Below are 26,281 nucleotides of genomic sequence, written 5' to 3'. Positions count from 1 at the left end.
GAGCGAGCGGGCGGGCAGAGGGCGGCGCGCACGCAAACGGCGGCGGGCGAGCGCTGGCGGCGCGGCGGGCAGCTCCGCCTCGGGCGGGGCGCGGGGCGAGGGCGGGTGCGCGCGGCTCAGGGACGCCCGTGGGCAGGGCGAGGGGTCGGACGGGGGGAGCCGGCCGCCGCCGTCGCATTCCAGCGGGACTATTTGCCGCGTTGTTTCGCACGCACGCCTCCGCCGCCTTTTTGGGTGCGATACGGTTGTCGGAGCAACACCGGCCCGGGAGGGACGGGACTACTTTCAGTCACAGAGCGGCGGCCGCACAAAGACGGCCGCTCCCCTCCGCCCGCAGGTGCGGGCTGCCCGGCCGGGATTCTCTTCCGTCCCTCTGGGTCGCTGCCCGGCGGCGGTTCCCGAGTGAAGGGTGGGCTGTGGGGCCACGGCCTTTTCTTGGAAATCGCTGCGGAGCTGCCCCGTGGGCAAAGCTACTTCAGTATTTCTCCGAGGAACTCCGCATCTCACGAGGCGTCCCTCCTGTCCTCCCGGAACAGCTGTTCCGTGGAATGAGGCTTCGAGGCAGAACGCCTTAAAACAAAATTCGAGATCCTCGCGTTCAGAAGTCTGTGTTATTTTCAGGGTTATTAGAAACTTATGGAAACATTTAACTTTTAATTTCGTATCTGTTGAACATATACTTTCATAGCTTTTCTTGTGATTACAGTAGGAGATAACATCTGGGCCAGATTAAAGGCCCAGGCATCGCAGACCGGCTCTGACATCAGACTCCAGCAGTCATGTGATGATATCAGACTTTCAGATTCTACTGGGGAAAAACCGCAAGTCAAAACTTTCTAGAGAAAAGAAGTAAATGTCCAACTTTAAAAGTTGTTTAAGAAGGGGGGAGGGAAATCTTGAAAATGTGAACAACTCAACAGCAATAGCTGCCTGAGGGCAGGTCTGTGTTCAAGTATGTCTTTGACTCCACCAGGTGAAATAACCTCCTGTGTTGCTGCTGTGTCAGCCAGGAGGATAGGAAACTCGATGGTGCTGGAGGGGAAGGGCTTCCCATGAACAAATGTACCAGAGTGTGGATAAACCTCAGCATATCCTTGATGTCACAACTGGATTTTGTGGGAACAGACAGAAGCAGCACAGCATTCTATTTATTTTCACTGAGCAATTGGAATCAAAGAAAACAGTTACTCACAATCTGCATGATCAGTGATTAACCTCTTATGTAGTATTGCAAGTCCTTAATGAATTCTTCATATCTTAGCAACACAATGCACAGCTGAGAGAAAATTCAAGCCTGAACCCTCAAATGACACATTTCTCTATGTGCTGTTCCCTGTTGTATCTTGCATTCTTTTTTCTTTTGCTGGAAACACAATGGTGTCTTGGCTATCTTCCTTGGGAGCTGGATCCCCTGTCTGTTGGCTCTCTCATCTTCCCCACCATCCCATCTGACTGGCTTTATTTTTAGCTTACAAACATTACGTGCTGTCACCCATCATGAATTTGACCATTTTTCTGTATTTCAAGACCTTTCCTTTCCTGATAGGATTTCCTCTAATCATTGAGTGATTAGTGGCTTTACTTATGTATCCCCTTTTCTCCATATGCTTCATAGAGACAGTTCCCTCAAGCCTAGGTAGCCTTTTTAAAAACAATTTTCCATTCATTGCTTGTGATTCAAGACCAAACCCATGTTGTATCTGTTTCTCAGCTTTACTTCTAATTCATACACACAGGGGGAACCCAGCTGTAGAAGTTTCTACAAAGTAAACTAGATTATCTCACACATAAAAGATTCTGACAGCCAGGGCTCCTCTGAAATACTTACGTTCCTTTATTTGATCTTAAAGTTAAGATGAAGGAAATAGGAGTGCAGAGGGAATGTTCTTTCTATTGCAGTAGGAAGATCCTCTTGTTGGTTACAGTTATTTTTATTAATCTTATGATTATTCATTCTTATCAGTATTCATTGTTATGAGTACTCATTTGCTCACTGAAATCCAGTCAGAGACTTTGACTGTCAAGAAATCTGTACAGTCTTATTCTTACCTCTGGACTCAGATGGTGATTCAATGATACAAGAACTTTCACAAGAATTTCATTATACTCAGGTTAGTTCCCTGGTTTGGTTCATAATACAGCTTCAAAAGCATTTTTGTCAGCACAGAGGACAGCCAGGAGTGGCAGCTGGAGCTTCTAAAACCAGTAGTAACTGTTCAAGTCTCTGTATCTTTGAACAGTGCCCTGGGTTGCAGTGAAGTCGGTGGGATCCTTTGTAAAATGGGGACTGAAGTCCCTAATGAACAAAAGCTGTTAGCAGAAGATAGCTGCACAGCAAATGGATTTGTGGCTGCCCACATCACAGAAACCACTATCATAATTAGCTCCCTTGCTGAATGTCTCAACAAGAGTTAATGGGCATGGCATGGTGAAATCCTGGTCCCTCTGAAGTCAATGGCAAAACTCTCACCAACTTCAAAAGGGTCAAGTTTTATACTGAAACTCTAGCTCAAGTCCTCTCTTGCATCCATAAGGAAAGACTGAAGTAAAATAGCAAGGAGATGGGATGTGAAGTGGTGATGACTTCATCAGTGATGTCTGTTACAACAATTTCACAGGTAAAATAAGACACCCTGACTCCACATATCACCACCTTCTTTTCAAAACAAGATCAGATCTAAGAAATATGACAGGTACACCTTACAAGATTTATCCTGTTCCAAGAGCAGAATGGAACACCACAGTGTTCCTTCTTTAAAGAATAGAACACTAGATCATCTATCCCTTCTTAAAAATCAGTAATAAGCAGACATATTTTTCCTTCATTTTTACTATTAAAAGTAAAGCCATATCAACTGCATCTTTTCAACAAGACTTAGGCAGCTTTCCTTGGACTGATAGCCATTTCTCTATTCCAGAAATTTTCTCCAGGGAGATCTATTCCAGATCTCACTTATCTTCACTTACTGTCTGTAGGGTCTGTCAAACCATCTCAATAGTCAATAGCCAGCATTCCCATTATTTTCCCACCCATAAATCAAGTCCCCATCCTCCCCCCCCCTTTTTTTTTCTAAATTATGTATGAAGTTGCCTCTTCTCCTTGCTCTTTAGTGCCTTATTTTTTTTCTCCATTAAGTGTAATACCTTTTTTCTTTTTCTTTTTTTCTTTTTTTTAATTTTTTTTTTTAGCATCTCCGCCTTCAGAAGGTGCTGCCTGGTGTCCAGGATGAGAACTGCATTTCTTTGTAGCTGAAGAAATCCTTACAACAAAAACTTCACAGAGAAGGTCCTTGAGTTCAGGAGAGCATAGGGGTAAGCTAGTCCAACAGGATTCCAGCGATAACCTGAAGGGGAAATATAAAATAGATGACCCTGTAGGCTTGGGCTTTTCCTTTATACCTTTCGAGGAGTATTTGGACTCCTGCTGATGGTGTATCCAGGATCAGGCTGTTTATCTACTGCTTCTTTTCTCCTCTTCCATCTCCCAGGGAGTTGAAAACAACACTGCCTCAGGATATGCTTCTTCAGCTGTAGTACCTTCAGCGTGAATTGTGTAGGATTCTGATTTTAACTTGGCACTGCCCACCAGGCCACAGGGCAAGTCCAATACTTTCCTTATGAAAGCCAGGTAGCCATGGCTATATTTCAAAGCTAAATTATAAAAAGTCATTTTAGAAAGTTAGAGTTCCAAAATTTGTAAAAAAACTGTAATGCTGGGTTGATGCAGCTAAAACACCCTTTCAAAAGAGACCGCATTTCAGGCTGACGGATACCAAAACACAGTTTTATTTCAGTTCGCAAAGATTTCCAAAAACAGACAGCATCTGAGCTCTATTAACAACAACGTGCATGCATTTTAAACAACAACAGTTTAAGAATACTTCATTTTCAGAACACTTTCATGGAGCTCAGCATTTTGCCATATGCATGCATAGGATTTACCAGTTACACTTTGTACTGTAGCCTTTTAAAAATTAGTTGCTGGTAAAGGATTGTACATTTGTTAACACTGTTTTAGCCATAGGGATAAATTACTAGAATGCATGCCTTATTATGGTCAAAAAAGGTAAGTTACAGTAATTAGCAAAAAGAAAAAGTAAGTTACAGTAATTAGCAGTCGTTCATACAACACTTCAATCTTTGTATAATATACGCATTGTGACACATCATCTGTGCACAGGAAAGAGTTTTGCATTTTGCAATTTGAAGTAGGTTCCTCTGAGCTGAAGTGCACTAACAAGGATGCACATGGGAAAGCCGCAGTTCACGATGTCAAAAGAGAATCACCCCTTCTCCAGTTCAAAGTCTGGGGAGAAGATTTGTGATGTTTACTCGCATCCATATTTTTATAGATTTACATTTATTTAGTCTGAAATTACCCAAGACACTTAGCACCTCGAGAAAATGACTTTGCATCCTTCACTGTGATACCACTTCAGGGGTGTTGTTTTTCTTAACTGTTAAAAAGTTCTCAAACTATTCCAGAAAAGCACAATCGGTTACTTGTGCACTACCTTAGAGCGCAGAAGAGTGCCCTCTGTTGGCTAACCTTTTAGGTTTAATATCTACGATGTTAATGTCAACCTCCATTTATGAGGTTCAAAAAGCAAAATCACAAAAATGCAAGACGCTGAAGCAGTTCATTATATAAAGAAAAAAAAATCTTGATTTATTTATAGATAGTAGTTAAAAATAGAGGTTGAAGGTATATTCTTAATTTTTTCATTAAATTAATATTAGCCAGTTTTTCTAAGAGCAAAATTAATACATTTGATCGTTCAGAACTGATATCTGTATGTACTCTCTGATCTAAGTTTTGTTTTACTGTGATAAATTTGCTTTAAGGCTTGGAAAAGTAGCATGTAGAACATGTATGAGTCCCTAAGTCCTCAGTTTATTTCAGAGCAATAAAAATGCTTGTGAGTGCCCTAGGGCGTGACACCACTCTTCAATGAGTAAAGCCTGCTTTTTTTTCTTTTTTTCTTTTTTTTTTCTTTTCAAATCTTAAACTCAAATATTAGCAATGCTGATAATAGTTCTTATTAGTCCTTGCTCTCTTTTCAAAGCATGAAATCCAAGGATAACTGTCAGCAGCTGATTCTGTCTACCCATTTTAAACACGCCTTTTTAAGCGTGTTTGTAGTTTCTTAGAATTTGTAGTTTCTTAGATTCAAACTGATCCGTAAATTAGAAATATAGGATCTGGGGACAATGGCTAAGTGAAAACCAAATTCCAAATTCTCTCATTTACCCCACTATCAACTGGCAGCAGTGCTAAGAACTGTACAGTTAAGCATTTATGTCTCCACAAGATATTTGAAATACAGGCCCAGAACAGCAGAAAACCCTGCACGCACTGGCATCGACTAAATGTGTCACATTGATTTCATTGTCTTTTAGAACAGGAATGAGTGTGGGTCCTCAAAACTGCTCTGGTTGTGTATATAAAGATTTTTGTATCTTAAGGCGTGTAGCTCCATCTTCACACGATGGCAGGATAGAAGAGGCAGTTATATGTGACTAAGGTCTCATTTGCTGCTTTTTCATAGTTCTTCAAATAACTTCCTTACACCATGGACTTGAATAAAGATTATTCATAAACTGACAACTAAATGTAGATAAGTAATAAAAGAAAGCACAGAGAAAGATACTTGCCTCAAATATACTTGTTTAAGCAGTTGCACCTGCTATAAAAATATCATTAAAGAATCACCATACTCAGTTATGAATTATGTTGATTTTGTTTTCTCTTCTCATAAAGAAAACTGAAAATATCCAACCAATTCATTTTCCTTTTCTTTTCTCTTACCTCTCCAACAAACCCCACAGTGACAGTAGTTGGTCATGTGGATCTTTGAATTAAAGACAGCAAATTGTGTTTGCATAGGCCTGACACATAAATCTCTTTCCAGTGCCTTTTTCGGTGCCAGAGCTTTGCTGTGAATGCAACTTCTACTAATTTTTCCTTACTGCAATTGTGAAAAAATCGAATACCTTTGGAATGATATTAAAAAGGCTTACACAGAATAAAATCCCCATTTAATCTTGGCATATTAAGAAACCTTTTCTTTGAACATTATATGGAAATGCTATTTTTCCTCAAAACACTTTTTTTTTTTTTTTTTTTAAATATGAGAAGCTTGAGGAGTTGTAAGAACCAACAGTTTAGAGCATTATCTACATCTGTGGTTTAGAAATGATGGCAGAGGAAATGTTAGTGAGGATATACATGTGCTTCTTGTGGAATTCTGTGGCAATAAATCGTGAACCCAATATATCAAAAGGTGTGCTGGTCACTGTATTAGAAAACAAATAAACAAAAAAAATCCAGAAAAATAGTGGGAACCAAAGACCTAAATTGCTTAAGAATAGGAGAAAAAAATGCTTGCAGTGCATTGTGTATACCAGTTATTTAGATATTGCTTCCACTTCATCTAGCACCATCTTACTACTCACATACTATTACGAAAGCCAGGTTTGGGTAAACTACACTAATTCTGTTTGGTTTACAGTACAGAGTGATCACAAGCAGAAGAGATGCAGCTATTCATCTCATTTGTTGCCCCAGTAGCTCTCCTAGTTTATGCACACAAAATTTTGAATACTCAGCTGTGTACCTAACAGGTTTTTTTAAGTGTTCTTATCAACAGAAACATGCTATGATTTATACTTACATTTAGACAAAACATTTGAGATGTCTGCTCACAACATAGCTGGAACACTTGTAATGGCTTTTTAAGACAAATGAAGGGCAAAATCTGCTTCGTCTGAGATGCCACTGTTTATTTCAGTAGGTGCAGAAGAAGTGCTTTGTGAGCAAAAAGCATTCACCACTGCAGTACTGGCAGATCACTTATTTTATTACATAGATAACATTTCAAAACTAAGCTTATGAGATCAAAACTGAAGTTTAAAATACTGTTCAGTTTTCAACAGGAAGATCTGGAAACAACAGGAAAAGAAAAGCCAGCAAATACCTGAGCAAAACCTCTCCGCTTTTGGACAACAATAGATAGCAAATTAAATAGCAAAGAAACAGCTGTGCACAAAAAGAAGGTAGAAGTTGGATACTGAGTCATCACTACTGATGGTAAAAGAGTAAAATAAATATGAATTGAGCTGAGTCGGAGATTCAAGCAAGATTTATTAAAATTTAAGTCAAAATCCAAATGAGGGATATGCAAATTCATTTCTGTGGAGACCTATTTTGTTTTACCAAGCCCATTACGACCAAGGCAATTCCTGATTAGGATTTCAGCAATATTCAACTAGGTGGAAACTAGCAAAAGGTAAAAGAAATCAACAACTGTTATAAAGCCATGAACTTTACCCCAGAAAACATACCTCATCTTTTCAATCAACTTTTCAAGCCCCTATTTCTTCCACAGTCTTAGATGTAATGTAGATGTCAGCACACACCAGAACAAGCACAAGAACTGGTGTCTCACTTGGGGACAATAGCCACCTGCCAGCTGATGCATGGTAATCTGCTGTTGTGCATGGTCATAGACCACAGCTGCCACATGTACCCATTTTAGTTCAGTCTGGTTTGTTCCTTATGATAACCTATGTTTCAAATGCCTGATATCCCAGAGACTCAGGAGACATTCTAAACATGAGTAAGGAAGCTGTACTTGAACTGCTTGTAGCATGCACACTGTTATCAATAACATGAAGAGTGATAAAAAAAACGTATGCAGAAAGGGCTCCTGGAAATCACTCCAGTTACCAAATAATAGGGTAGCCATTGGAGAAGTATCACTGTTGTCCCTAGTGCTACCTGATTTGGGCTGCCCCAAAAGCACTGTGACACTTGACCTGCCCTCAAACTTACCCTTGAAATGAAGCCTCCAACAGATAGCTGGAAAAGTTTACATTCTCTCCCAGGCAAAACACATGCATAAACTTCAGTGTTCAGACCTGTCACTTTTCAAAACACACCACCCATTACACAGTTCACTTGAGGCATACCCTTGTTTTATGTAGGAAAGCCACATGTGTATCTTGTTAAGTTTAGTAGCAAGCAGGGTAGTGTGAGCTGTTCTCACTTGTTTAAAGCTATACCTCCCAAATAAATTATTTTTGGCTTTTCTAAAACAGTGTTCTGGTTCTGTAAAGACATCAGTAGTGTGTGCCAGAACTGGATTCTTTCTGGAAACTGTGCCTGAGATATCAGGTGATGGAGAAACATTTGAACTCCTTATTTCATGCGCTGGAACAAAACAAGGAAAACATTGTCATAGTTGAATAATCAAAAGCAGCTGGGAAAATTGTCTTCAGATTCCATCACAAATTTTACCTTTGGGCTGAAAAGTCATGTCACCCTACAAGGCAATTGTTTTGAAAAGATATAAGCCACTAAGTGTGAGGACTTGACCGACAGCCATAAACCATGCGCAGGAGGACCTCACGCTGGTATAAATGGGAACTGCATGCGCAAAGATAGAGCAGTGTGTGGCCACTGAAGGACAAAGATTATCTCATTCATAACTTACTGGACTACGTGGGAAAAATTCAGAACTGTCACTAGAATTTGGATTTAGGGATAGGAAAAAAAAAAAAAAAGGCTTATTCATAGAACCAAACAGAAAAACACACTGAAAAAACTAAATAAACAGCAGGCAAGCTCATTGGAAGTCTGTGTTGTGTTTCTCTACCATCTTCCAACATAAGAATAAATGTTTGAACTTCATGCAAATTTTTGATTTGTTGTTGAGAAGAGCTGTAAAAGTCACAGTTTCAAAGCCTAACGACCGCTAATAACATAATTCTCTCAGTTTAAGTAGGGCACACAGAGCAAATGTGGCGATGCTCCCTGCGACTTTTGAATGTTCAGCTGGAAACTCTATCTATGAAACTCAGCTGCTTCTCCGATGTGGCAGGTACCAAACTGCTCCTGCAAAATGCAATCCTCATAAACAGGCTACTTCTTTATGAAGTTTAAGCTGCCTCTGGTAGCTTTTGTGCAAAAAAAAAAAAAAAAAAAAAAAAAAAAACAGTAAAATCATGACTGAGTCCAAACTCAGGCCTGTTACAAAAACTATCACTCCATTAATTATGAATAGTCTCAAACTTATTCTCTGCTTACAGTGAGAGAGGATTTGCTCCTCCTACCTCCTACTAAAGGATCAGGGATGAAAGAGACATGGAAAGCCTGACAGCCAGTGAACACCAAAGCAAAGAACTTACTGAGTACTTCAACCCTCTCCATGTCTGTTGTTACCATTTTTACCTTCTCATTTCTCAGGGGGGGTACAATCTCCTTGGCCTTTCTCTTCTGGCCAATGTCCCTTATTAGTATTTTTCACACCCTTATCAAGTTCAGCTCTATCTATGCCTTGGTTTTCCTGGTCCCATCTCTGCACATCCAGATACCTGTATTCTTCTCAAGCCACTCACTTCCATGCATAGACTTTTCCTTCTTATCCCTCAGTTTGACCAGCAGGTCTTTGCTCAGCCAGGTTTCCTGCCTCCTCTGCTTGATTTCTTACGCTGTGGGACAGAAAGCTCTTTTGCTCTCAGAAAGACATACTTAAAGAAATGCCAGCTCTGTTCCTTCCTTTATCCCTAAGGACAGCTTCCCAGGGGATCTGATCTTAAGAGCAGAAGTTCTATGCTTTTCTCTTTTATCACAGAATCTCTGAATCACTGAGGTTGGCAAGATGTCTGGATCCATTTGGTTCCACCCCTGCACAAGCAGGGTCATCCAGAGGAAGGTGCTCAGGCCTCTGTCCAGGCAGCTTCTGAAGATCTCCAAGGATGAGATTCCACTATCTGTGCCAGTGTTCTGTCACCTGAAAGACTAGGAAAAAAGGAAAAATAAAGGAAAAATAAAAAAGCAGATTTAAATGTTGAGATTCAGAGTGTGTAGATTTCCTGAAGATGAACAACAATTTTCATATATCCAAATACGTCAGGGGACCTATCCATAAAGGGAATGTCATGTACACTCTTCAAAGAACTTGTAAGACTTACAAAAGATGAAGAGGTATAACTGCCTTGTAACTATCTATGATCAGAGATGTAAGGAATTATATTACCTGTATGAGAATGAGTAATGCATAGGAAATGCTCAGCAGTCTATGCCAATTTTCACTGTGTGCCAAAGCACAAAGTATAGCTGCTCTATAAGCGGTTCTAGGTGGAAACTGTTGACAGCAGTAATAGCACTTTAAACTCAGTATTTTTGTCAGCATGAAGGGTGGACTGATGGGTGCAAGCCAATATCTAATGATGTCATCAGATTCAAATGCACTTTATTTGGTTGGCTAGCTACTACTGGGTTGTGAGTTGCTAATTTACTAAAAAAAAAAAAAAAAAAAAAAAAATTCTAAGCATAAACATCTCCTCCTCCTACAGTAATTACAATGAACTGAAGCATTCTTTTGAAGAGAACATGCCATAAAAGGTTTCCAGACCTTTATGGAGAACATGCCATAGAGGGTTTGCAGGCACTTATGGTAGCAACAATGTGCTTTTCTCACACATCTCAAATAAGTCTTCAATTGTTTGTTATTCATTTATGATTGTTAGCAGGGGTGGTAAAATTTGCACTAGCCATTTGCCTGAATGTACAATTCCACAGAAGAGTTTTCTTCATGACAGTCTGTATTTACACACTTTTTGTTTGCTCAGTACTGTGAAGGAACTACGTGAAACAAGCAGCTATGGAATTTATTACACTCTCCAGGAGATTAAAGTCAATCAGCTTTTGGCCTTGTGCCCCTCACATATATGGTTGTATTTGGAAAGAGAGATTTCAATGCTGTCATCAGATAACACTGGCTGATGATCAAACTATATGATTTCAGTTTTATTTTTATGTCTTAAGACACTACTATTTATTTCCGGGTGGAAAGATATTTATTTCTTTTTTGCCTACTAGCAGGAAGAGCATATCTGTTTAGTTCCTGAACAACGTGCAAAAGTTTGTTGCTGTTTGATCACTTTACATCAGGGAGCGTGGTGCACATTTAAGACCATATAAGAGCTGTCAGTGTAAAGGACTTTTAGATAAGCGTTGCCAAAAAGCATAACATACTAGGTGCATTTTTTTTTTTTTGCAATTATTCTATCCTTTCTCTTTCATAATGCAACACTATTATCAGATGACTAAGTATGTTCATAAGATGTGCTTAATTAAGCATCACTGCTGAAAGAATGATTATAAGAAATCTCTTTCTCCTGTTCTTTTCACTGACCATGCCAATATGTGACTAAAAAATACAATTTAATTTAATATTATTAAAATTTAATATTATTAAAATTAAAATATAAAAACTAAAAATATATACTTAGTATTTTGTTGTCTTCTATGGTGCCTCATTATTGCTATATGATATACTAAGAAGCTTAAGTAAGAAGCTTAAGAAGTGTATGTGTATAATCTTCCACTAAAGCCTTCCAATAAACAAAACATTTTTGTCATAGAATGTATTTTGTAGTGAAATAGCCACAGAAAGTTAAAAACCAAGCAAAATAAAACATTTTTAAATTGACTTCCTCGCATTTGTCGATTTAATAAACCGTTGTTGCCCTCTAGTGTTCAAACATAGCCCACGTTCCCCTACAGAATGTTCCCCGCAGGTCACCTAGTAATCCCATTTGCTCCCAGAATGCAAATGAATGGGAAAATATATATCCCTATGTGCAATGCTAAGGGAAGCTGTTGATCTATTCCTGGAAGTGTTCAAGGTCTGGCTGGATGGGGCTTTGACCAACCCGGTGTAGCACAAAATGTCCCCACCCATGGCAGAGAGGTTGGAACCAGGTGATCTCTAAGGGTCCTTCCAACTCAAACGATTCTGATTCTATACTTATTTTTGATGTATGAATGAACATTTAAAGTTACAAAAAGACCACTCAGCTCAGCTTTCTTACCGAGTTAGTCATGATACACATGCAACTCACTGGTTTACTTCTGCCACTCATAGTGTATGATATTATGTTGGCTGTTTCGGTTAGAAGACGTTACCAGTGATGTTAACCAAATACATGCCCCGTGCTCTGAATGACCCTGCAGTTTGTCTGCCCTCCTTCTCTCGAATCTGTGTCCACTGCACTGTACTGCCTGAATTACTATCAACATTCTCTACCTCCAACAAAATTTTTATTATGCTAGAAATGCACAGCGATGATTCAGGAGCTCTTTTCAATACCTTTCCTGTAGTAAGTTGCTACGATGGCATAGACAATGTAGAAGGCTTCTCACTAAGCTGTAAATCTTTAGATAAAACTATAATCTCAGATTCAGACCTGCATTTTACATGTACCAGACCCAGTACTTGCAATTTCCTTAACTTGCTTCCCAGAAATATTTTCCATCTTTATCATATTCCTCGACCACAAAACTTTGAAACTAGCTGATTTAAAAAAATAAAAATAAAAAAAAGCAAAGGATAAATGAAGTGCAGTCAACAGACCAGCTAATCAACTTGAGATACTTCTGCAAATTTATTCAATTCTAAGATATTATCCAGAGTGTTTTTTATGTAAGCATTGTCAGACAGAAGTAATGTAGAAAAAACAAATGTTTTTGTATCTATAAAGTAACTTGCAGCCTCCATACAGCAAGAGTTCAACTTCTTGACATAAGGAACACTGACTTGTCTTTGATCATTGAATAATGTAATTTTCAGAGAATTTTCTGCATAAAGTTATTGTTAGAGCTCCCAAAAAACTTGCCTTGAGGCCATTTTTAGATCATGACTGCTTCCTGCTGCAGTAAACTTGACAGATCTAAGAACCTCTTGGATGTGAGTTACTTATCATATTTTGTAATATAATTATTTGTTCCTATTCTTAAGGCACCTTTCCTTCTCTATCTTGATGTTTGTAGTTGATTATGCTGCCTCCTACAGATGATATCTAGGGTTTCATTCTGAAAACAGATTGAGACTGATCATGGTGTGGAAAAAAAGTGAGTTTGAACTGGAGGTTCAAACACTGGATGCTTACAGGCACTCTCATTTGCCTCTTATTCCAGAGGCAGGGAAACATACAGAGAAGCCGAAGCCGTGCTTACTCCGGTCATATGAACATGATGCCAGAAGTAAAAAAGATGTGCTTTGAGAACATGTAGAGTTCTACCCAGAGTTCTAGAGCTCTGATTAATGTTCATAAAGGTCTAAAGGGAGTTGGGAGGCAAATGGATGAGGACAGGATCTTCCCTGTGATGTGTAGTGGTAGGACAAGGAGAAATGGCCTAAATCTTGTATTTAGGAAGTACCATACAAACATACAGAACTTCTTTACAATAAGGGTGATGGATTGGAATAAGTTGCCCAGAGTTTGTGGACTGTCCTTCTACAGAGATATTCAAGACACATGTGGATGCCTACCTGTGTGTTCTACTGTAGGGAACCTGTTTATGCAGGAGGATTGGACTCGATTTCTTGAGGTTCTGTGATTCTGTGTGTGCTTCTATCATCTCTAGCCCTGTTGCAAGCAGTGCTTTTAAGAGCCACTAGACTGGTGAGGGAAATAAAAGAATGCTAGAAGCAGAAAGATAATGCAAAGTTGTTTAAGGTAATGCTTCTCTGACTGCAGGAAATATCTCTGAGTTTGGGACTCTTGCACAACACATCCATCAATGTTACTTAATACTTTCTTAATTCCCTTCAATCTGTCTAGATATTCAAGAACTAGAAACCATACTTTTTCTGTGTCCTCTGCTGATAATACAGCTGTTGTCTTTGCTCAGTTCCTTCACAAGTTTCCATCTGCTCTACAATTAATTGTTAAGTTTCAACTAGAATAGGTTTAAGTGTAGTAGAACAGATTCTCCGGCATACACCAAGTTGCTTGCTTGTGCTATTTGACATGGAAAAAAAAAAAAAGATTCCAGCTTTGTTTAACTAAATATGATAAAAACTATTTGACATATCCTGCAAAGAATCCTGCTAGAGGGTGGTGCTCTCTTCAGAAAAGGCAAACTAAAATTTGCAGCAGGTGGTTTTAAGTATAGCTTATGATTTATGCACATGGAAGCATTCAAGATAAATATCAATGAACACGATGTAGCTAAGGAAAATTAAGCCAAACATGTTTTGAATATAACAGTTTACTCCTTGTACCTAAAACCATTTGGATGCTATATACTACTACCCAATACTCACTTAAGGCTCAGATAGAGTATACAGGATGCCATATACATTTACATGATGCCAGACTTGTGTAATACTGATGTACTTGGAGGCAAAAAACATTGAAAGTGCTCATGTGCTGCACAATTAACTAGGTCAAATTCTATTCTGCTAATCTAGTCACAGACCATACTCTTGAAATTATTTTTCTCCTTAAATACGAGAACTTCTTTGCTTAGCTTGAGTGTCTGCACTTAGGATTTGATACTAACTCAAATGATAGGCATTATAATTCAGTCTGAAACAGCAGTTCTCTTCCCCACCTAAACTATGTGGCCACTGGTGACCAAAAAAGGAATGCATCCTCATCTGAGATTTCATATCCACTCTTCACTTTCAGAGTAGTTCTCACAAAGATGATAAATGCTCCTAACAATCTATTCCCTATGCTCCATCATACATCAGCATACATTCCATTGATCAAATAATCCAACCTGGTATATTGTCTCTTCTGAAGAGATTCATGCATTTTCTTCCCTGTGAGTGCAATAACTAAGAGCAAGAATATCACCCCAAAAAGTAAAGCCACTACAAGTCTGCTTTTGTCTTCCAGCTGAACAAAGCCTTTTCTTCTCTGAACGTACTCTGAGAGGTGGTCTTCCGAATCAGATGGGTCATAACCCTGATGCTTGTTTTGGGAAGCCATGGGGGAAGCACTAGTAGAGAGAGCAAAACTTGAAAAAGAGACAAGGGTAACATGACTGGTATAACTGGCAGAGACAGCTGTTGGCTCAGGAGGTACGGATGAAGTTCTGAGCCCTGCTGAGCTCGTGGCTGTTACAGGATTTGAGGTCACCCATTTGGCTGTAGAAGTAGAAGCAGAAGTTGTGGGACTGAAAAGAAAAACATGAGTAGCAGCAATCTTGGCAGTAGGGATACCAGGTTCAGCTCTAGCAATTGCAGTAAGCATAAGGGTTGTTGTCCTAGTGACAGTACCAGCTTTGGCACCACCTGTAAACAAAGAAGTTGTATGAGATTTCAGTCTGACAGTACTTGTAGGCAGAGGAGTAACAGTAGTACTGCTGGGACTGGGAACATTAGACTCAGTGGTGGGGAACAAAGCAGAAGGGTTTCCAATTTGAACAGTAGATGATGTATTTGGTGGTGGATTAATTACTTTCTGCCTTGGCAAGGGGTCTAAACTCTTGGGATTGTCTGCCCTTTGTGACTCAGGGAAAACTGTATGAAATTCAGTGCTGTCTATATGTTTATCCATATGGTTCAGGAGTTCAGATGCTTGATGAAAAACAGACTGTTGCAAAGCAGGGGTATGATTCTGATGGCTAGCCTGACTTTGAGAAATAAAAGCTCCAGCATCTGAAGGTACAGAGCGTTCATTTGAATTGAAGTCCTCATTTTTGAAGGATGTGTCCTCCAGAGCATGGGTGTCTGTAAACAGAAAGGAAATATCAGTATTTAATTACTGAATCTATTTTTAATTACCACGGGCTCACTCTAATTATTTATATTGTAAAGGAATAGCATTATCAGAAGGCTTCAGAAAGTAATGAGTAAACAAACAGAAGCATCAAGATATTTTATTTAAAGTATGCAGTGACTTTTATGTTGTCTGTGTCATAAGACCTATTAATCTCAAGCTGGAACACATCAGACCCCAACTGCAGCTCCTTAAGAGAATTTACCTATGCAAACCAGTCATTCCTATATGTTTTGTACTCATATTGTACTCATATGGCATGCATATGATTCTTCAGAGGTGTGAAGTACAGTAAGTATGCCCACTGCCTTTAAACTATTCCAGTCCCTGTCAAATTAAGAAGATACAATCAACCTTGCTTCCATCAGATGTACGTACTTCTATGCAGCCAAAAACAAACATCCCATGACTGCTTAATAGGATTCACTTCACATATAGGAATTGCTTTATGATAACAGGTGGTAATAGTATCCCCATCTGAGCGGAGGGAAACTAAGTGACTTTTCCAGAATCACTTGAAAAAACAAGGGCAGTTTAGACATTTTGATGACAAGTCTCTTGAGGTCCAAGGCCTCCTGGCATTAGCATCTGCAAGTTCTCTACTCCTTAGATTTCACATGTCTGCAACATTCTGATATTTTACGACACAGATGAGGTGTCCTTGGAGCTTCTATTTACAGAGGAAGGAAGAAGGAGTTCCTAATTTTTGTGAGATTTTTCTTTCTCAACTGTAAGAAATTGTTGGTACTCCTACAAATGTATCACACAGAGCAGGAGACCAGCCTTGCTGAGTTTGCAAAATACATTTCTGATCAAAGTATTTAGCCGAAGAATTTAAGATTGTATGTTTCCATGTTGCCAACACATTAAATGAATATTACCACTACAAAGAATTCAGAGGTTTTAATGTCTTTCTGAGAGTGCTTACAACTGTTGCATGCGTACTCTAAGCGTGTGGTAACGACAATGAACTCCATTCTTTTCAGTATCATGGTAAAATGTGTTTTTCAATATAGAGCCAGCTTTAGTCCAAGAGTTTACCAGTCCAATCCATCCCAGCAGATAGAAAGTTACAACTATACCACTCACTGGTAAAGAACGAGTAGTCAAATAATCTTTTCTTGTCATCAGATTTATTAAATGTCCATTCTCCCATCTCCCCCAAGACAGCACACATCCTGATTTGTAGGAAAGCCCTGAACTCCAACTATCATGCTAGAAGAAAGACACTTCAGGAGTCTCTGGTGTATCTGAAGCTTAGATTAGAGAGACATTTTTGGTGAGCATGAGCTCTTGGAAAAACTGGCTAAGTGGTACAGGCTGCATTCTCATTGTTACCACTCAGTAGCCACCCAAAACATTAAAGATGGAATGTGCTCTCATTCCTCTTCTACAGAAACAAAAAGGTTTGTTAACTGCACTGGAGTTTAAAGAAATAATAAAAAGTCATTGATGTTTTCATTGTCACTTCTTTCTCAAGTAGAAACTCATATCTAAAGAAATTAATTTATTTCAGGCTTATTATACATGCAAAGAAATCTAACAGGCTGCTGTCAGAAGATATATTTGCAAGCCCTAAATTCTTCCAAAAACTGAAGTGAAAAACAAACAAAAAAGGGCAATGCTTTAAATAAGAGGACAGCAACTTGAACTATAGACACCAATTTTTATCCTAACCTTCCCTAGTTTGTTAGCAAAGTAAAGGAATAAGCTGACAAATAACAGTGTTCAGGCACTACATAATCAGAAGCTGTATGGCCAAAGACAGCCAAACTCTCAGCTGCAGTCTGCAGTTCTGAACACATTTCCACAGCACTGAGGAAATGGCCTGTCACAACCACTGAGTCAGTTACCAACACGTTTTTCCTTGTTCCCAGTGCACTCCGATAGCCTCCTCCATGCATTTAAATAAATAATTGATGCAGTGTGACAACCATTTGCAGCGTGCTATGTCATCTTCAGCTCACTCACCTCAGCTACAGCTAGGAAAATGGGCAGTATTCATGCAGGGTTCAAAGGGCAAAATATGGAGGCAAGCCAGTGATGAGTCCTGCACAGGAGTTAAGTATCTGCTTCCCTGCAGCACTGAGATTAATTAACGTAACTGCCTTGTTTTACTAACACTACTTTATTTTCAGCTTTAAACTAACTGTAGTCTTGGTCTTCATTTTAGATTATATGCTCCCAAACACAACTGCCCATAACTACTGTGCTAGGTGCAGCTGTGGCACTGGAACAGATACACTTGTTGGCAAGAAAGAACAAAAGAACAAAAGAAAGAACATTACAGAAGACAACCTTTAAAAAGAAATTAAAAAAACAAAGTGGTCCTGTTGATATCTCAAATCCAATGAACTGCATTAGAAACCAAACCTCAAACTGTCAATCTTAAAAAATAAACACCTCCTGAGCATACATGGATTGTATTCATGAGTTCTATGTTGCTACCTCAGTGCAGTGGAAAAAGCAAACTCCGCAGAAGTACAGCAAAAAAGCAGGCATTATTTCTTTTTCAGCAATCACTATTTGCAACAGCAATCAGGAAATGCTTTACTTCCCAAGACAGAGGTTGTTTCCAGTAGTTAACAAGCTACAAGAATAGTTTAAAATCAAACAAACAAAAAACAAACCAAAACCAACCAACAAATAACATAAACAATTTTGTTACTAACACAATTTCAGTATTTCAGTGTACTTTTTTAGCAACAGAATACATTCATCCTTTTAGTTTAGTATGTAGAATATAGTTTAGTTCTATGTAATCACATGAAGATTCTCATATATTAAAACAACAACAACAAACAGAAAAAACACACAAAGCTTCAAATGTTTGTCAGTACCAACACCACCATGTGCTGCTACCTTTGAATGCTTACCAGGAACCTAAGGTAAATAAGCTAACATCACCTTTATGATTAGCATTAACTGAGCATTACACTATCTGCATGACAAAAGCTCACACACAATTAAGTCTTCCTTCTTTCTCTGCATTCTTTATGTTCAAACAGGTCTGGTGCAAATCAATGCCAATCAGCAAGTAAGTCTTGCTATTAAAAATGCTACAGCACGTGACAGGCAGTGAGAAATTTGTGACTGCAAAGCCCAAATGCCATAAAGCTTTGAGATTAGTCAGTTTGCATCTGTGCCTCAGGTTCCGTACTGAAAACAGAAAATAATGATTATTATCATCAATTACTCACTAACATCCCAGTGGTGCTCTGAGGCTTGCCTAACATCTGTGTATATATGGTATTTATCAGAGTTGCATGAATCCTTTGAATGCACAGATGGCTACAAGGGCATCATATTTCTATTGCTTTCAACAATGCCCTTACATGTTATGTACTAGAAATTTTCCATGGACAGAATACACTGAGATGGATAAAGCTTCTTTTTTTTTGTTTTAAACAAAGGAAAACTATGAGGAGTTCAGAATTTTATGTGAAGGAATTTCATAATGATTAGGCCTGTGTAGATGCAGACCACACACTTGCCTAACCACCTCCCACAAAGCACAAGAATAGTATTTTCAAATTAGAGCACTTGGTTTAAAACGTTTTACTAAAGATGCAACTCTGAACCATTATCTAGCCACTGCTGAAAAGTCACGGGGGATCATGCAGTGTGGGGATTTGTGGCTTTTACTGTTACACATACTTACCTTGAGCTATCTTGTAGCTCACAAGCCCCATTGCAGGTTTCATAGGACAAGCCTCTGTGCTAGGGCAATAAAACAAGTAGCAGTTTGGTTGTGTGCTTGTCCTTTGAGCATCAAAAATCACAAAGTTACATTTCTTGTCTCCTGCAAAAGAACATACACACATTTCAGTAACAAGAACTTTTATAGCATCTTGATAATAAATTCTGGTTTGCTAAAAAGTAAAAAATTCTGGTTTTCCTTCCACAAGTAAGAGAAAAACTACCTACATCTAGCATTCCTGTGGGAAAAACAACACAGGACTGCAGAAGAATGGCTGAAGGCCAGCATATGAAAGGTTACACCTTCCTCTTCCTGTACAGATGAATATGTGGAAATAACGAGTCTAACCTCTTATTCTCCCCTCACCCACACCACGCTGGCAGCACTTTATATAATGATTTTTTTTGCTTATGAATCCCGATAAATCTGAACATTTCCTCAGTGTATCTGTGGATATGCACTTTTTCCATCAGTTATGGGTAACTTTTATACATTGTCATTTCTGCTTGCTGCTGTATCTCCTACCACTCTAAAAGCCTGACAAAAATCAGCAGTTCCAGGGCAGTGAAAGCATTTTCATTTCTGGCTAAAACCAGTGTTACTTTGTAGTGTGTCTGCTGAAGCGATGCATGCAGGTCTGAGTGGCTTTAATACTCAAAGCTACCTCCACTGTACCGCACTTACTTTCTGGAACACACTGACATCAACACTCTGGCATCACATTAGGCCGGGACAGGCAGCAGCCGCATGCCGCAACTACTGGCAGTGTAAGTGGCAGATAAATGAACATTTTGGTCCTGAGCACTGCAGAGTCCCTCGTCCCTCGCCCCTTTCCTATGCGAGCCCGGGCAATTCTGTAAGTAATCTCCTCAGTGTTCATAAGCAGTAACAGAAAAGGCCAGAGAGAATTCGGTTACCTGACAGCTTTTTTCCCAAGCAGCAGGCATGTATGCAAGCCTCTGGTGTTGAAACGTGCATTGGTTCCGCACCTCGGATACCCATGGGGAGAGACAAGTTGATATCGATGATGGCGTTGTCCATTCGCTGCGCGGCACAGCCCTGGCCCAGGCTCGGCGCAGGCATCGCGCAGCTGACGGCCAGCAGGCAGAGCGGGAGACTGCGCACAGCCATGGCCGCCTGCCCGCCCGCCCGCGGCCCGCCACTCCCGCCACTCCCGCTGCCCGCCCGCCCGCTCCTGGGCCGCCGGCTGCCGCGCATCCGGGACAAGGGGCGGGGCGGCCCGGCACCGCATTGCTGCCGTGGGCTCGCGGCTCCCGCTGGTCGAAGGGTCGGGTGTCGGTGGGTTTTTACTCAAAGCCGCGATGAGAGCCGACCTTGAGGCTGTAGCAAAAGCAGTTCATATGCATATCCTGGTCTAAATGTATTCGTGCATACTTCAGTGCTTGTGTAAGACTGTCTTGGCTACCTGAGTAATCCTGTTCAAACCATGGCAAAGATAGGCGGCGTTTTCTGAATGGGAGCCGTGCAGCAAGGGCTAGGTGCTGGCAGTGCTGCCTGACAAGTGCGGCGTTCCTTCCTGAGCAGCCTTATTGCTAGTGTTTGCTTAACTCATGTTTGTACTTTGCAAATTTTCGGTTCCTCTTTTTTCTTTTTTTTCTTCCCTTCTTTTTTTCCCTCTTCCCCTCTCCTGGGCCCCCCACGTCCATCAGAGCAGTGTTCAGGCATAGAAGTGGCCCAGAGAGTAAGTAATGAAAGGAAGCAACAAAAGAACTGTGCCACATATTCCTTCTTCTTCAGGTATCTCATCCTGCATCATACCTACAATATCATTGCTACGATTGTAAATAAAATGTTTGTTCCTTTTGAGGCAGTCCATTACATGAACAGTTACCAGAGAGCAGGTTATTTCACACAGCAATTGTAAAACAAAATGATAACAGTCTGATCGTTTCTCTTTTGGTCACTTGCTCTCTGCTTTAATACAATAAACTTAAACCTCTGGGACACAGGTTGAATGTCTGTAAAATTCAGTTAGGATTTTTTGCTTTTCCAAGGCATGTTTGAGATCCCCGCTTGGAGGTGCGCTGGCAGCAGCAGCATATTCTGCTTCACACTGACTTGCTGCCTTCTGTGCTGTTTCAAAAATCAAGGCCCATGTCAGAGAATGGTCAGCAACTTTATTCTTCACACTCATTCAGCTGGGAGTTGACTTTTATAGGGGCATATATGTTAAAAGTGACACTACTACTAGTTACACAATTAAAACACCATTCATTTTCAAGTAATCTATTCCTGTCAAACACTGAATATATAAAGTAATAAAGGACAAACAAAACCGATAATAACTAGATATTTGCCAAGGCCCTTATGTTGTATGGATCATGGCCAGATAAACATCAGATTTGTATGCGTTAATGTAACCACATACAACTGCACACTGTGTAGTTTCAGGTACACTGACCTAGCTGTTGCAGGACAGTTGCAGGACACAGCAGAGGATTTGTTTTGCCACATTGGAGGCAAAATAATTAATTTGCATGACAACTACATTCAAATATAACTTTACTGTAATAATGTTTTCAATAATAAAACTTTATATAGCAGAAACACACATTGGTTGATAGGTAAGCTAAATATCAGAATTGTGGATCATAAATATTTTCCAGGGGCAGTAAGACACTACATATTCACACATCTACAATAATAAACAAAAGCACAAAACAGGGGAGCTGCAAAGTGTGCTTGACAAAACACTCAGAAGTCTGTAACATAAAAGTGGAAATGAAGCTAACTGCAAGCTAAATATGCTGCATTAAATTTAGCTAATCTGTCTGAGAGTGATGGATAACTTTGCATGCCTTTATGGCAAGCACTGGTTGGGTTGCAGCTCTGCAGACATTACGTGCTGCCTTTGAATACTACCACTGAAGCTACTCATGGATGACTTTAATACTGTGTGTGAATAGTGCAGGTTCAGAACTCAGCTTTCTAAACAGGGTTGTGCCAACAACAGTTTGTTCTCCTTCCTAGTAATCACATTTATTTGAAAATATTTAGTTGTTGTTTTGGCAGGAATTAAGCAGTTGTAGCTAAAAGATGTGTTGTTGGGTTACAGCTAGTGAGGCATAGCCTGCAGCTGCCAGAAGAGGTGCTGGACGGAGCTTTTTTCTCTGCAGCCCACATGTAGGTCAGATGTGCAGTTCTCACAAGACAGGAGGGGGATTTTTATATTAAATTAAATCTTGGCAAGAATTAGTGAAGGCAGCCAGGAGAGGTAATGCATTCGCGGTTGAGGTTAAGACTTGCACAGATGTTGTGCATCATTCAGGAGTGGAGAGCAGACTCGTTTAGAAGTTAGCATGTGCCAGAACTTATTTGTGGGCAATTCTTCTGTCAGAGGTAAGTATGTGGCTTCTTTGCTGATCTGACTGTAAGACATGAACATAACAAGTCAGAAGTGTCAAAGCAGGTCTCCTTCTCCCTTTGATTTGCTTTTTTGCTTAATTTAAATAATCTGGGAACTTTCAGTCTGGGACACCATTTGTTCAGCCCTGTCCATGACAAACACAGTTTGTGATGGCTGCCCCTTGCATGCTGCTAGCTGGTCGGTTACCTAGCATCAACCAACATGCTTTAGCTTTCAAAAGGTGAGAAAAAAAAGACATAGGAGAACAGTATGACCTGACTGAGCACGTGCTATTATTGGGTGGTTTGGGATAGCTGGGGTGTTTCGCAGCCTTGCCTTTGATTGCCATGAATATCAGTGCTGATAATTAAAAATCTAGATTAGCACTATCTCCCCCAACCCCTTACTCTCAGGGAGGCCAGACAGGGCAAGCAGAAGCGGGCCTGAGGTGAGCAGACGGCGCTGTGAGCCGCGCTCCCCACCGGTAAATCCGCCCCAGGGCCGAGCACCAGACTCCGCCCCGCCCCGCGCACTGCGAGCAGCGGCAGCGCCTCGCCCGGCGCCTTTAAGCGGAGCTCCTCCTGCTTGCCGCGCCACGCCGGGCGGGGCCCGCTCCTGGCGCGGAGGCTAGCCGGCCCAGCCGGAATCCCGGGCGGCCGTTGGGGCAGCGTGGCCGTGCGTTGCAGGGTGGCGGGCAGGAAGGGAGTCGGCGCAGTGCGTTGCATTGCGAGCGCCGTTGGTGTCGCCATGGGAGCGGAGCAGAGCGCGGAGGCCGAGAGCCGCCCGGGCGAGCCCAGCGCCTCAGGTCGGTGGCGGCGGCGGCTGCCCAGCTGCCCTGCTGGGCCGGGGCTGTAGGGAAGCTACGGGGCCGAGTACGTACGGGAGGGGCTCAGTGGTGCTGTAGGGGCGGAGGAGGCTGTGGGGTGGGGAAGGGTTTGGGTGCTGGTGTCGCTGCAGGACGAGGCGCGGGAGACGTGACCTCTGGTAGTACTGACTGATAGATGAGTGCTGGGGAAGGAGGTGCAGCAGGCAGGGCAGATGCGAATGGGAGCTACGGTGGGCGCCTCGCTGCTAGGCGGGGTGCTGGGTGCGGTGGGTGTGAGGATGCTGACCTCGGTGGGGAGAAGTGGGAGGGATCATAGAGGCTTGGGTGACCTTAAAGTTTTAAGTGACCTTAAAGTTCATCAAGTTCCACCACTCCTGCTGTTGGCAAGGTTGTCAACCGCTAGATTAGGTTGCCCAGAGCCCTATCTAGCTTGGCCTTGAATGCCTCCAAAGTTGGGGCATCCATAACTTCTGTGGCCAGCCTGTGCCAGTGCCTCACTGCCCTCTGAGTTAGGGGGGAAAAAAGTAAAACCACAGAATGGCCAGGATTGGAAGGGGCCTCAAGGATTGTGAATCTCCAACCCCCCCTGCCACATGCAGGGCCACCAGCCTCCACATTTAATACTAGACCACGCTGCCCAGGGCCCATCAAAGTACCTGAATGTGAACGATACGGAGTGTGTAAAACTACAGTAAGAGCTCCAAATGTATTTGAATTTAAGTTATTGAGGTAAATCTTTCCTATAAAGGTATCTAAAACTATAAGAGAGCATTACTGCTGCAGCATAACAATGACAAATAAAACCTTTGTTAGTTTTTGCCTTCTGCCTTCATGGCAAACATGTAAGGTTATCCCTAGAGTCAGAAGGCAGCACATCCTTAATCAGCATTCTGTTGTCTCCTTCTGAAAAACTTTGTTGAATGGAGTGTGTACATTACCAGAGAGAGAATGAGAAGGGAGGGGACAGCCTGTGGTTTCAGAGATGTATTTATGTTATAGAAAACATACTTGCACAGCATTAAATGTGATATCGTTCTCATAGGGTTAAATTCAGATGGAATCTATTTATTAACTTGATTGTTTCTTATCCTTTCTCCCTTTGTTTTTCCAGCATCTCCATCCCCAGCTAAACAACGAGCAAAAATGGATGACATTGTGGTGGTAGCCCCAGGAACGCAGTCTTCACGGAACGTGAGCAATGATCCAGATGTCATAAAACTGCAGGAAATTCCGACGTTCCAGCCCCTTTTAAAAGGTGACTGTTTCTTCTCTGTTTTTAAAGGCCCTTTTTTCTGTGTGTGTGCCTAATAGAGTATATGCGTTGTGTATCTTGAGGTTCCTGCTGAAGCTTGTTTCCATCCAGGTTTTTTGCTACCTTGCCTTTGTTTTAAACTGTACTTTTTTTGTCTTTCATAATTATTTCCAACCTTCTACTGATGTATGAACTAGAGATGTGCTAGTAATGATCTCTGTAGTAGAACCATCTACTGTGCAGACAGGACGACTCCAGGTTTACCAGATGGCCAGTACCATTTGGTTGAAAGGATGTGTTAGTATGCTGCAGACTACAGTCTCTAGTTTTGTTCTAGGTTCTTAGAAACACTTGTGTGTTACTGTCTCAGACTAAAGCTACATGCTCTTGGATTCAGTTACTTGAAATCAGGGTTTATTCTTGAGGTTTCCAGTCTAGAGTAGATTGTGTCCTTGGTCCTTGTTTAGGAATGGGGAAAACTGTCCATGTGCCTCGTGGCCTAGCCCTGGCTATCTCTCTCTCTCTCTCTATTTTTCTCTCTCTCTGGAGGCTGTGCAGAGCATCTTTCCTGTTACCTGAAAGTCTCTTGGGAAGAAAAATGTATGGAGCAGCCTGCATGAATTGGGCTGGTAGCAGCAGCCAAGTCCTGGCCTCTTTCTCTTCCTCTAACAACATGGGTCAGCAAATGTGTGTGAATACATTATGTAGTGAACACTTAGGGAACCAATGGTTTTGAAAGTTTGAGTTTTAATGTGTGTATGTGCATTGGCTGGATTTCTTGTGTGTGCCTTGTAGGCCTGTTGTGGCAGTGAGGAGACTGTGGGCTGCTGGTCCTTGCTGCTAAAAGGAAGTGGTTTTGTACAACTGAAGGTTTAGGCACTGCTTGCCACTGATCCATGCATAGCTGGTGGGAAGACGTGGTAGCTGCTTTGCCCTGTAGGCATTGCTGGAGAGGATGTAACATTGCTATTCAGATAAACTCTTCACTTTATTTATTTTAACATCAAACATGACTAGGACTGGTGGACACTGACAGCCCAGTGGGCGAAATGTCTGGCATTTTATTGGGTAGTACCAGAGAGGGATCTTGGGTCTATGTGACACTGGCAGTACTCTTTCCAGCAGGAGTTGAAAGAGAGGATGCTACTGAATACGATAAAAACAACCACTGATGTTTTTAGGGCTAGTATTACTGTCCCTCTTGACTAAGGAGAATGTGTATTGCCTATACCTTTTCTGTGTTTATTTGTTTTCTTTAACTCTACGGACAGCGACGTCGTAGGAATCTGTGTTTTGACGTATTCCCAACACTTTTACTGCCATTTTAGAACTGGCTGTGAGATTGCTGAAGTTGGTATTGCACTTTCGACAGAATGTTTGTTGCTTGTGTCCCGCCTTGCACTAAAGGCAAAATCAAGATCTCCTCAGTGACAGCTTGCAACGTAAGTGCTGAAACTGAAATTCACAAAGGGAATAAGGAAGCTTTAATCTAAGAGGTCAGATTTATAAGATTGGGTATTTGTGGAACATGTGAGCGTCAAACTATGTTTGCAC

At 41.1% G+C, this 26,281-nt stretch overlaps 2 protein-coding genes across 2 annotated transcripts in view; one reads left to right on the top strand and one right to left on the bottom strand.

Annotated features, from left to right (window-relative positions):
- Positions 1–14,538: 14,538 nt before the first annotated feature.
- MANSC1 (MANSC domain containing 1) lies at positions 14,539–20,413 on the bottom strand (the record flags this gene model as incomplete). The annotated part of the gene is made up of 3 exons (XM_079534311.1): positions 14,539–15,533; positions 19,244–19,384; positions 20,200–20,413. The coding sequence occupies 3 exons, from the start codon at positions 20,411–20,413 to the stop codon at positions 14,539–14,541; spliced, it is 1,350 nt and encodes a 449-aa protein (XP_079390437.1).
- A 2,983-nt stretch (positions 20,414–23,396) lies between these two features.
- BORCS5 (BLOC-1 related complex subunit 5) overlaps positions 23,397–26,281 on the top strand; it is a gene marked incomplete at both ends in the record, with an annotated part of 55,438 nt that continues 52,553 nt past the window's right edge. Inside the window, 2 exons of the mRNA XM_079547754.1 lie at positions 23,397–23,454; positions 24,587–24,730. Coding sequence (XP_079403880.1) covers positions 23,397–23,454; positions 24,587–24,730 — 202 coding nt within the window. The remainder of the gene's footprint in view (positions 23,455–24,586; positions 24,731–26,281) is intronic.

Source organism: Tetrao urogallus, assembly GCF_951394365.1.
Source record: "Tetrao urogallus genome assembly, chromosome: 1".
NCBI lineage: Eukaryota > Metazoa > Chordata > Aves > Galliformes > Phasianidae > Tetrao > Tetrao urogallus.
This window is presented reverse-complemented; position numbering and strand designations above follow the sequence as displayed.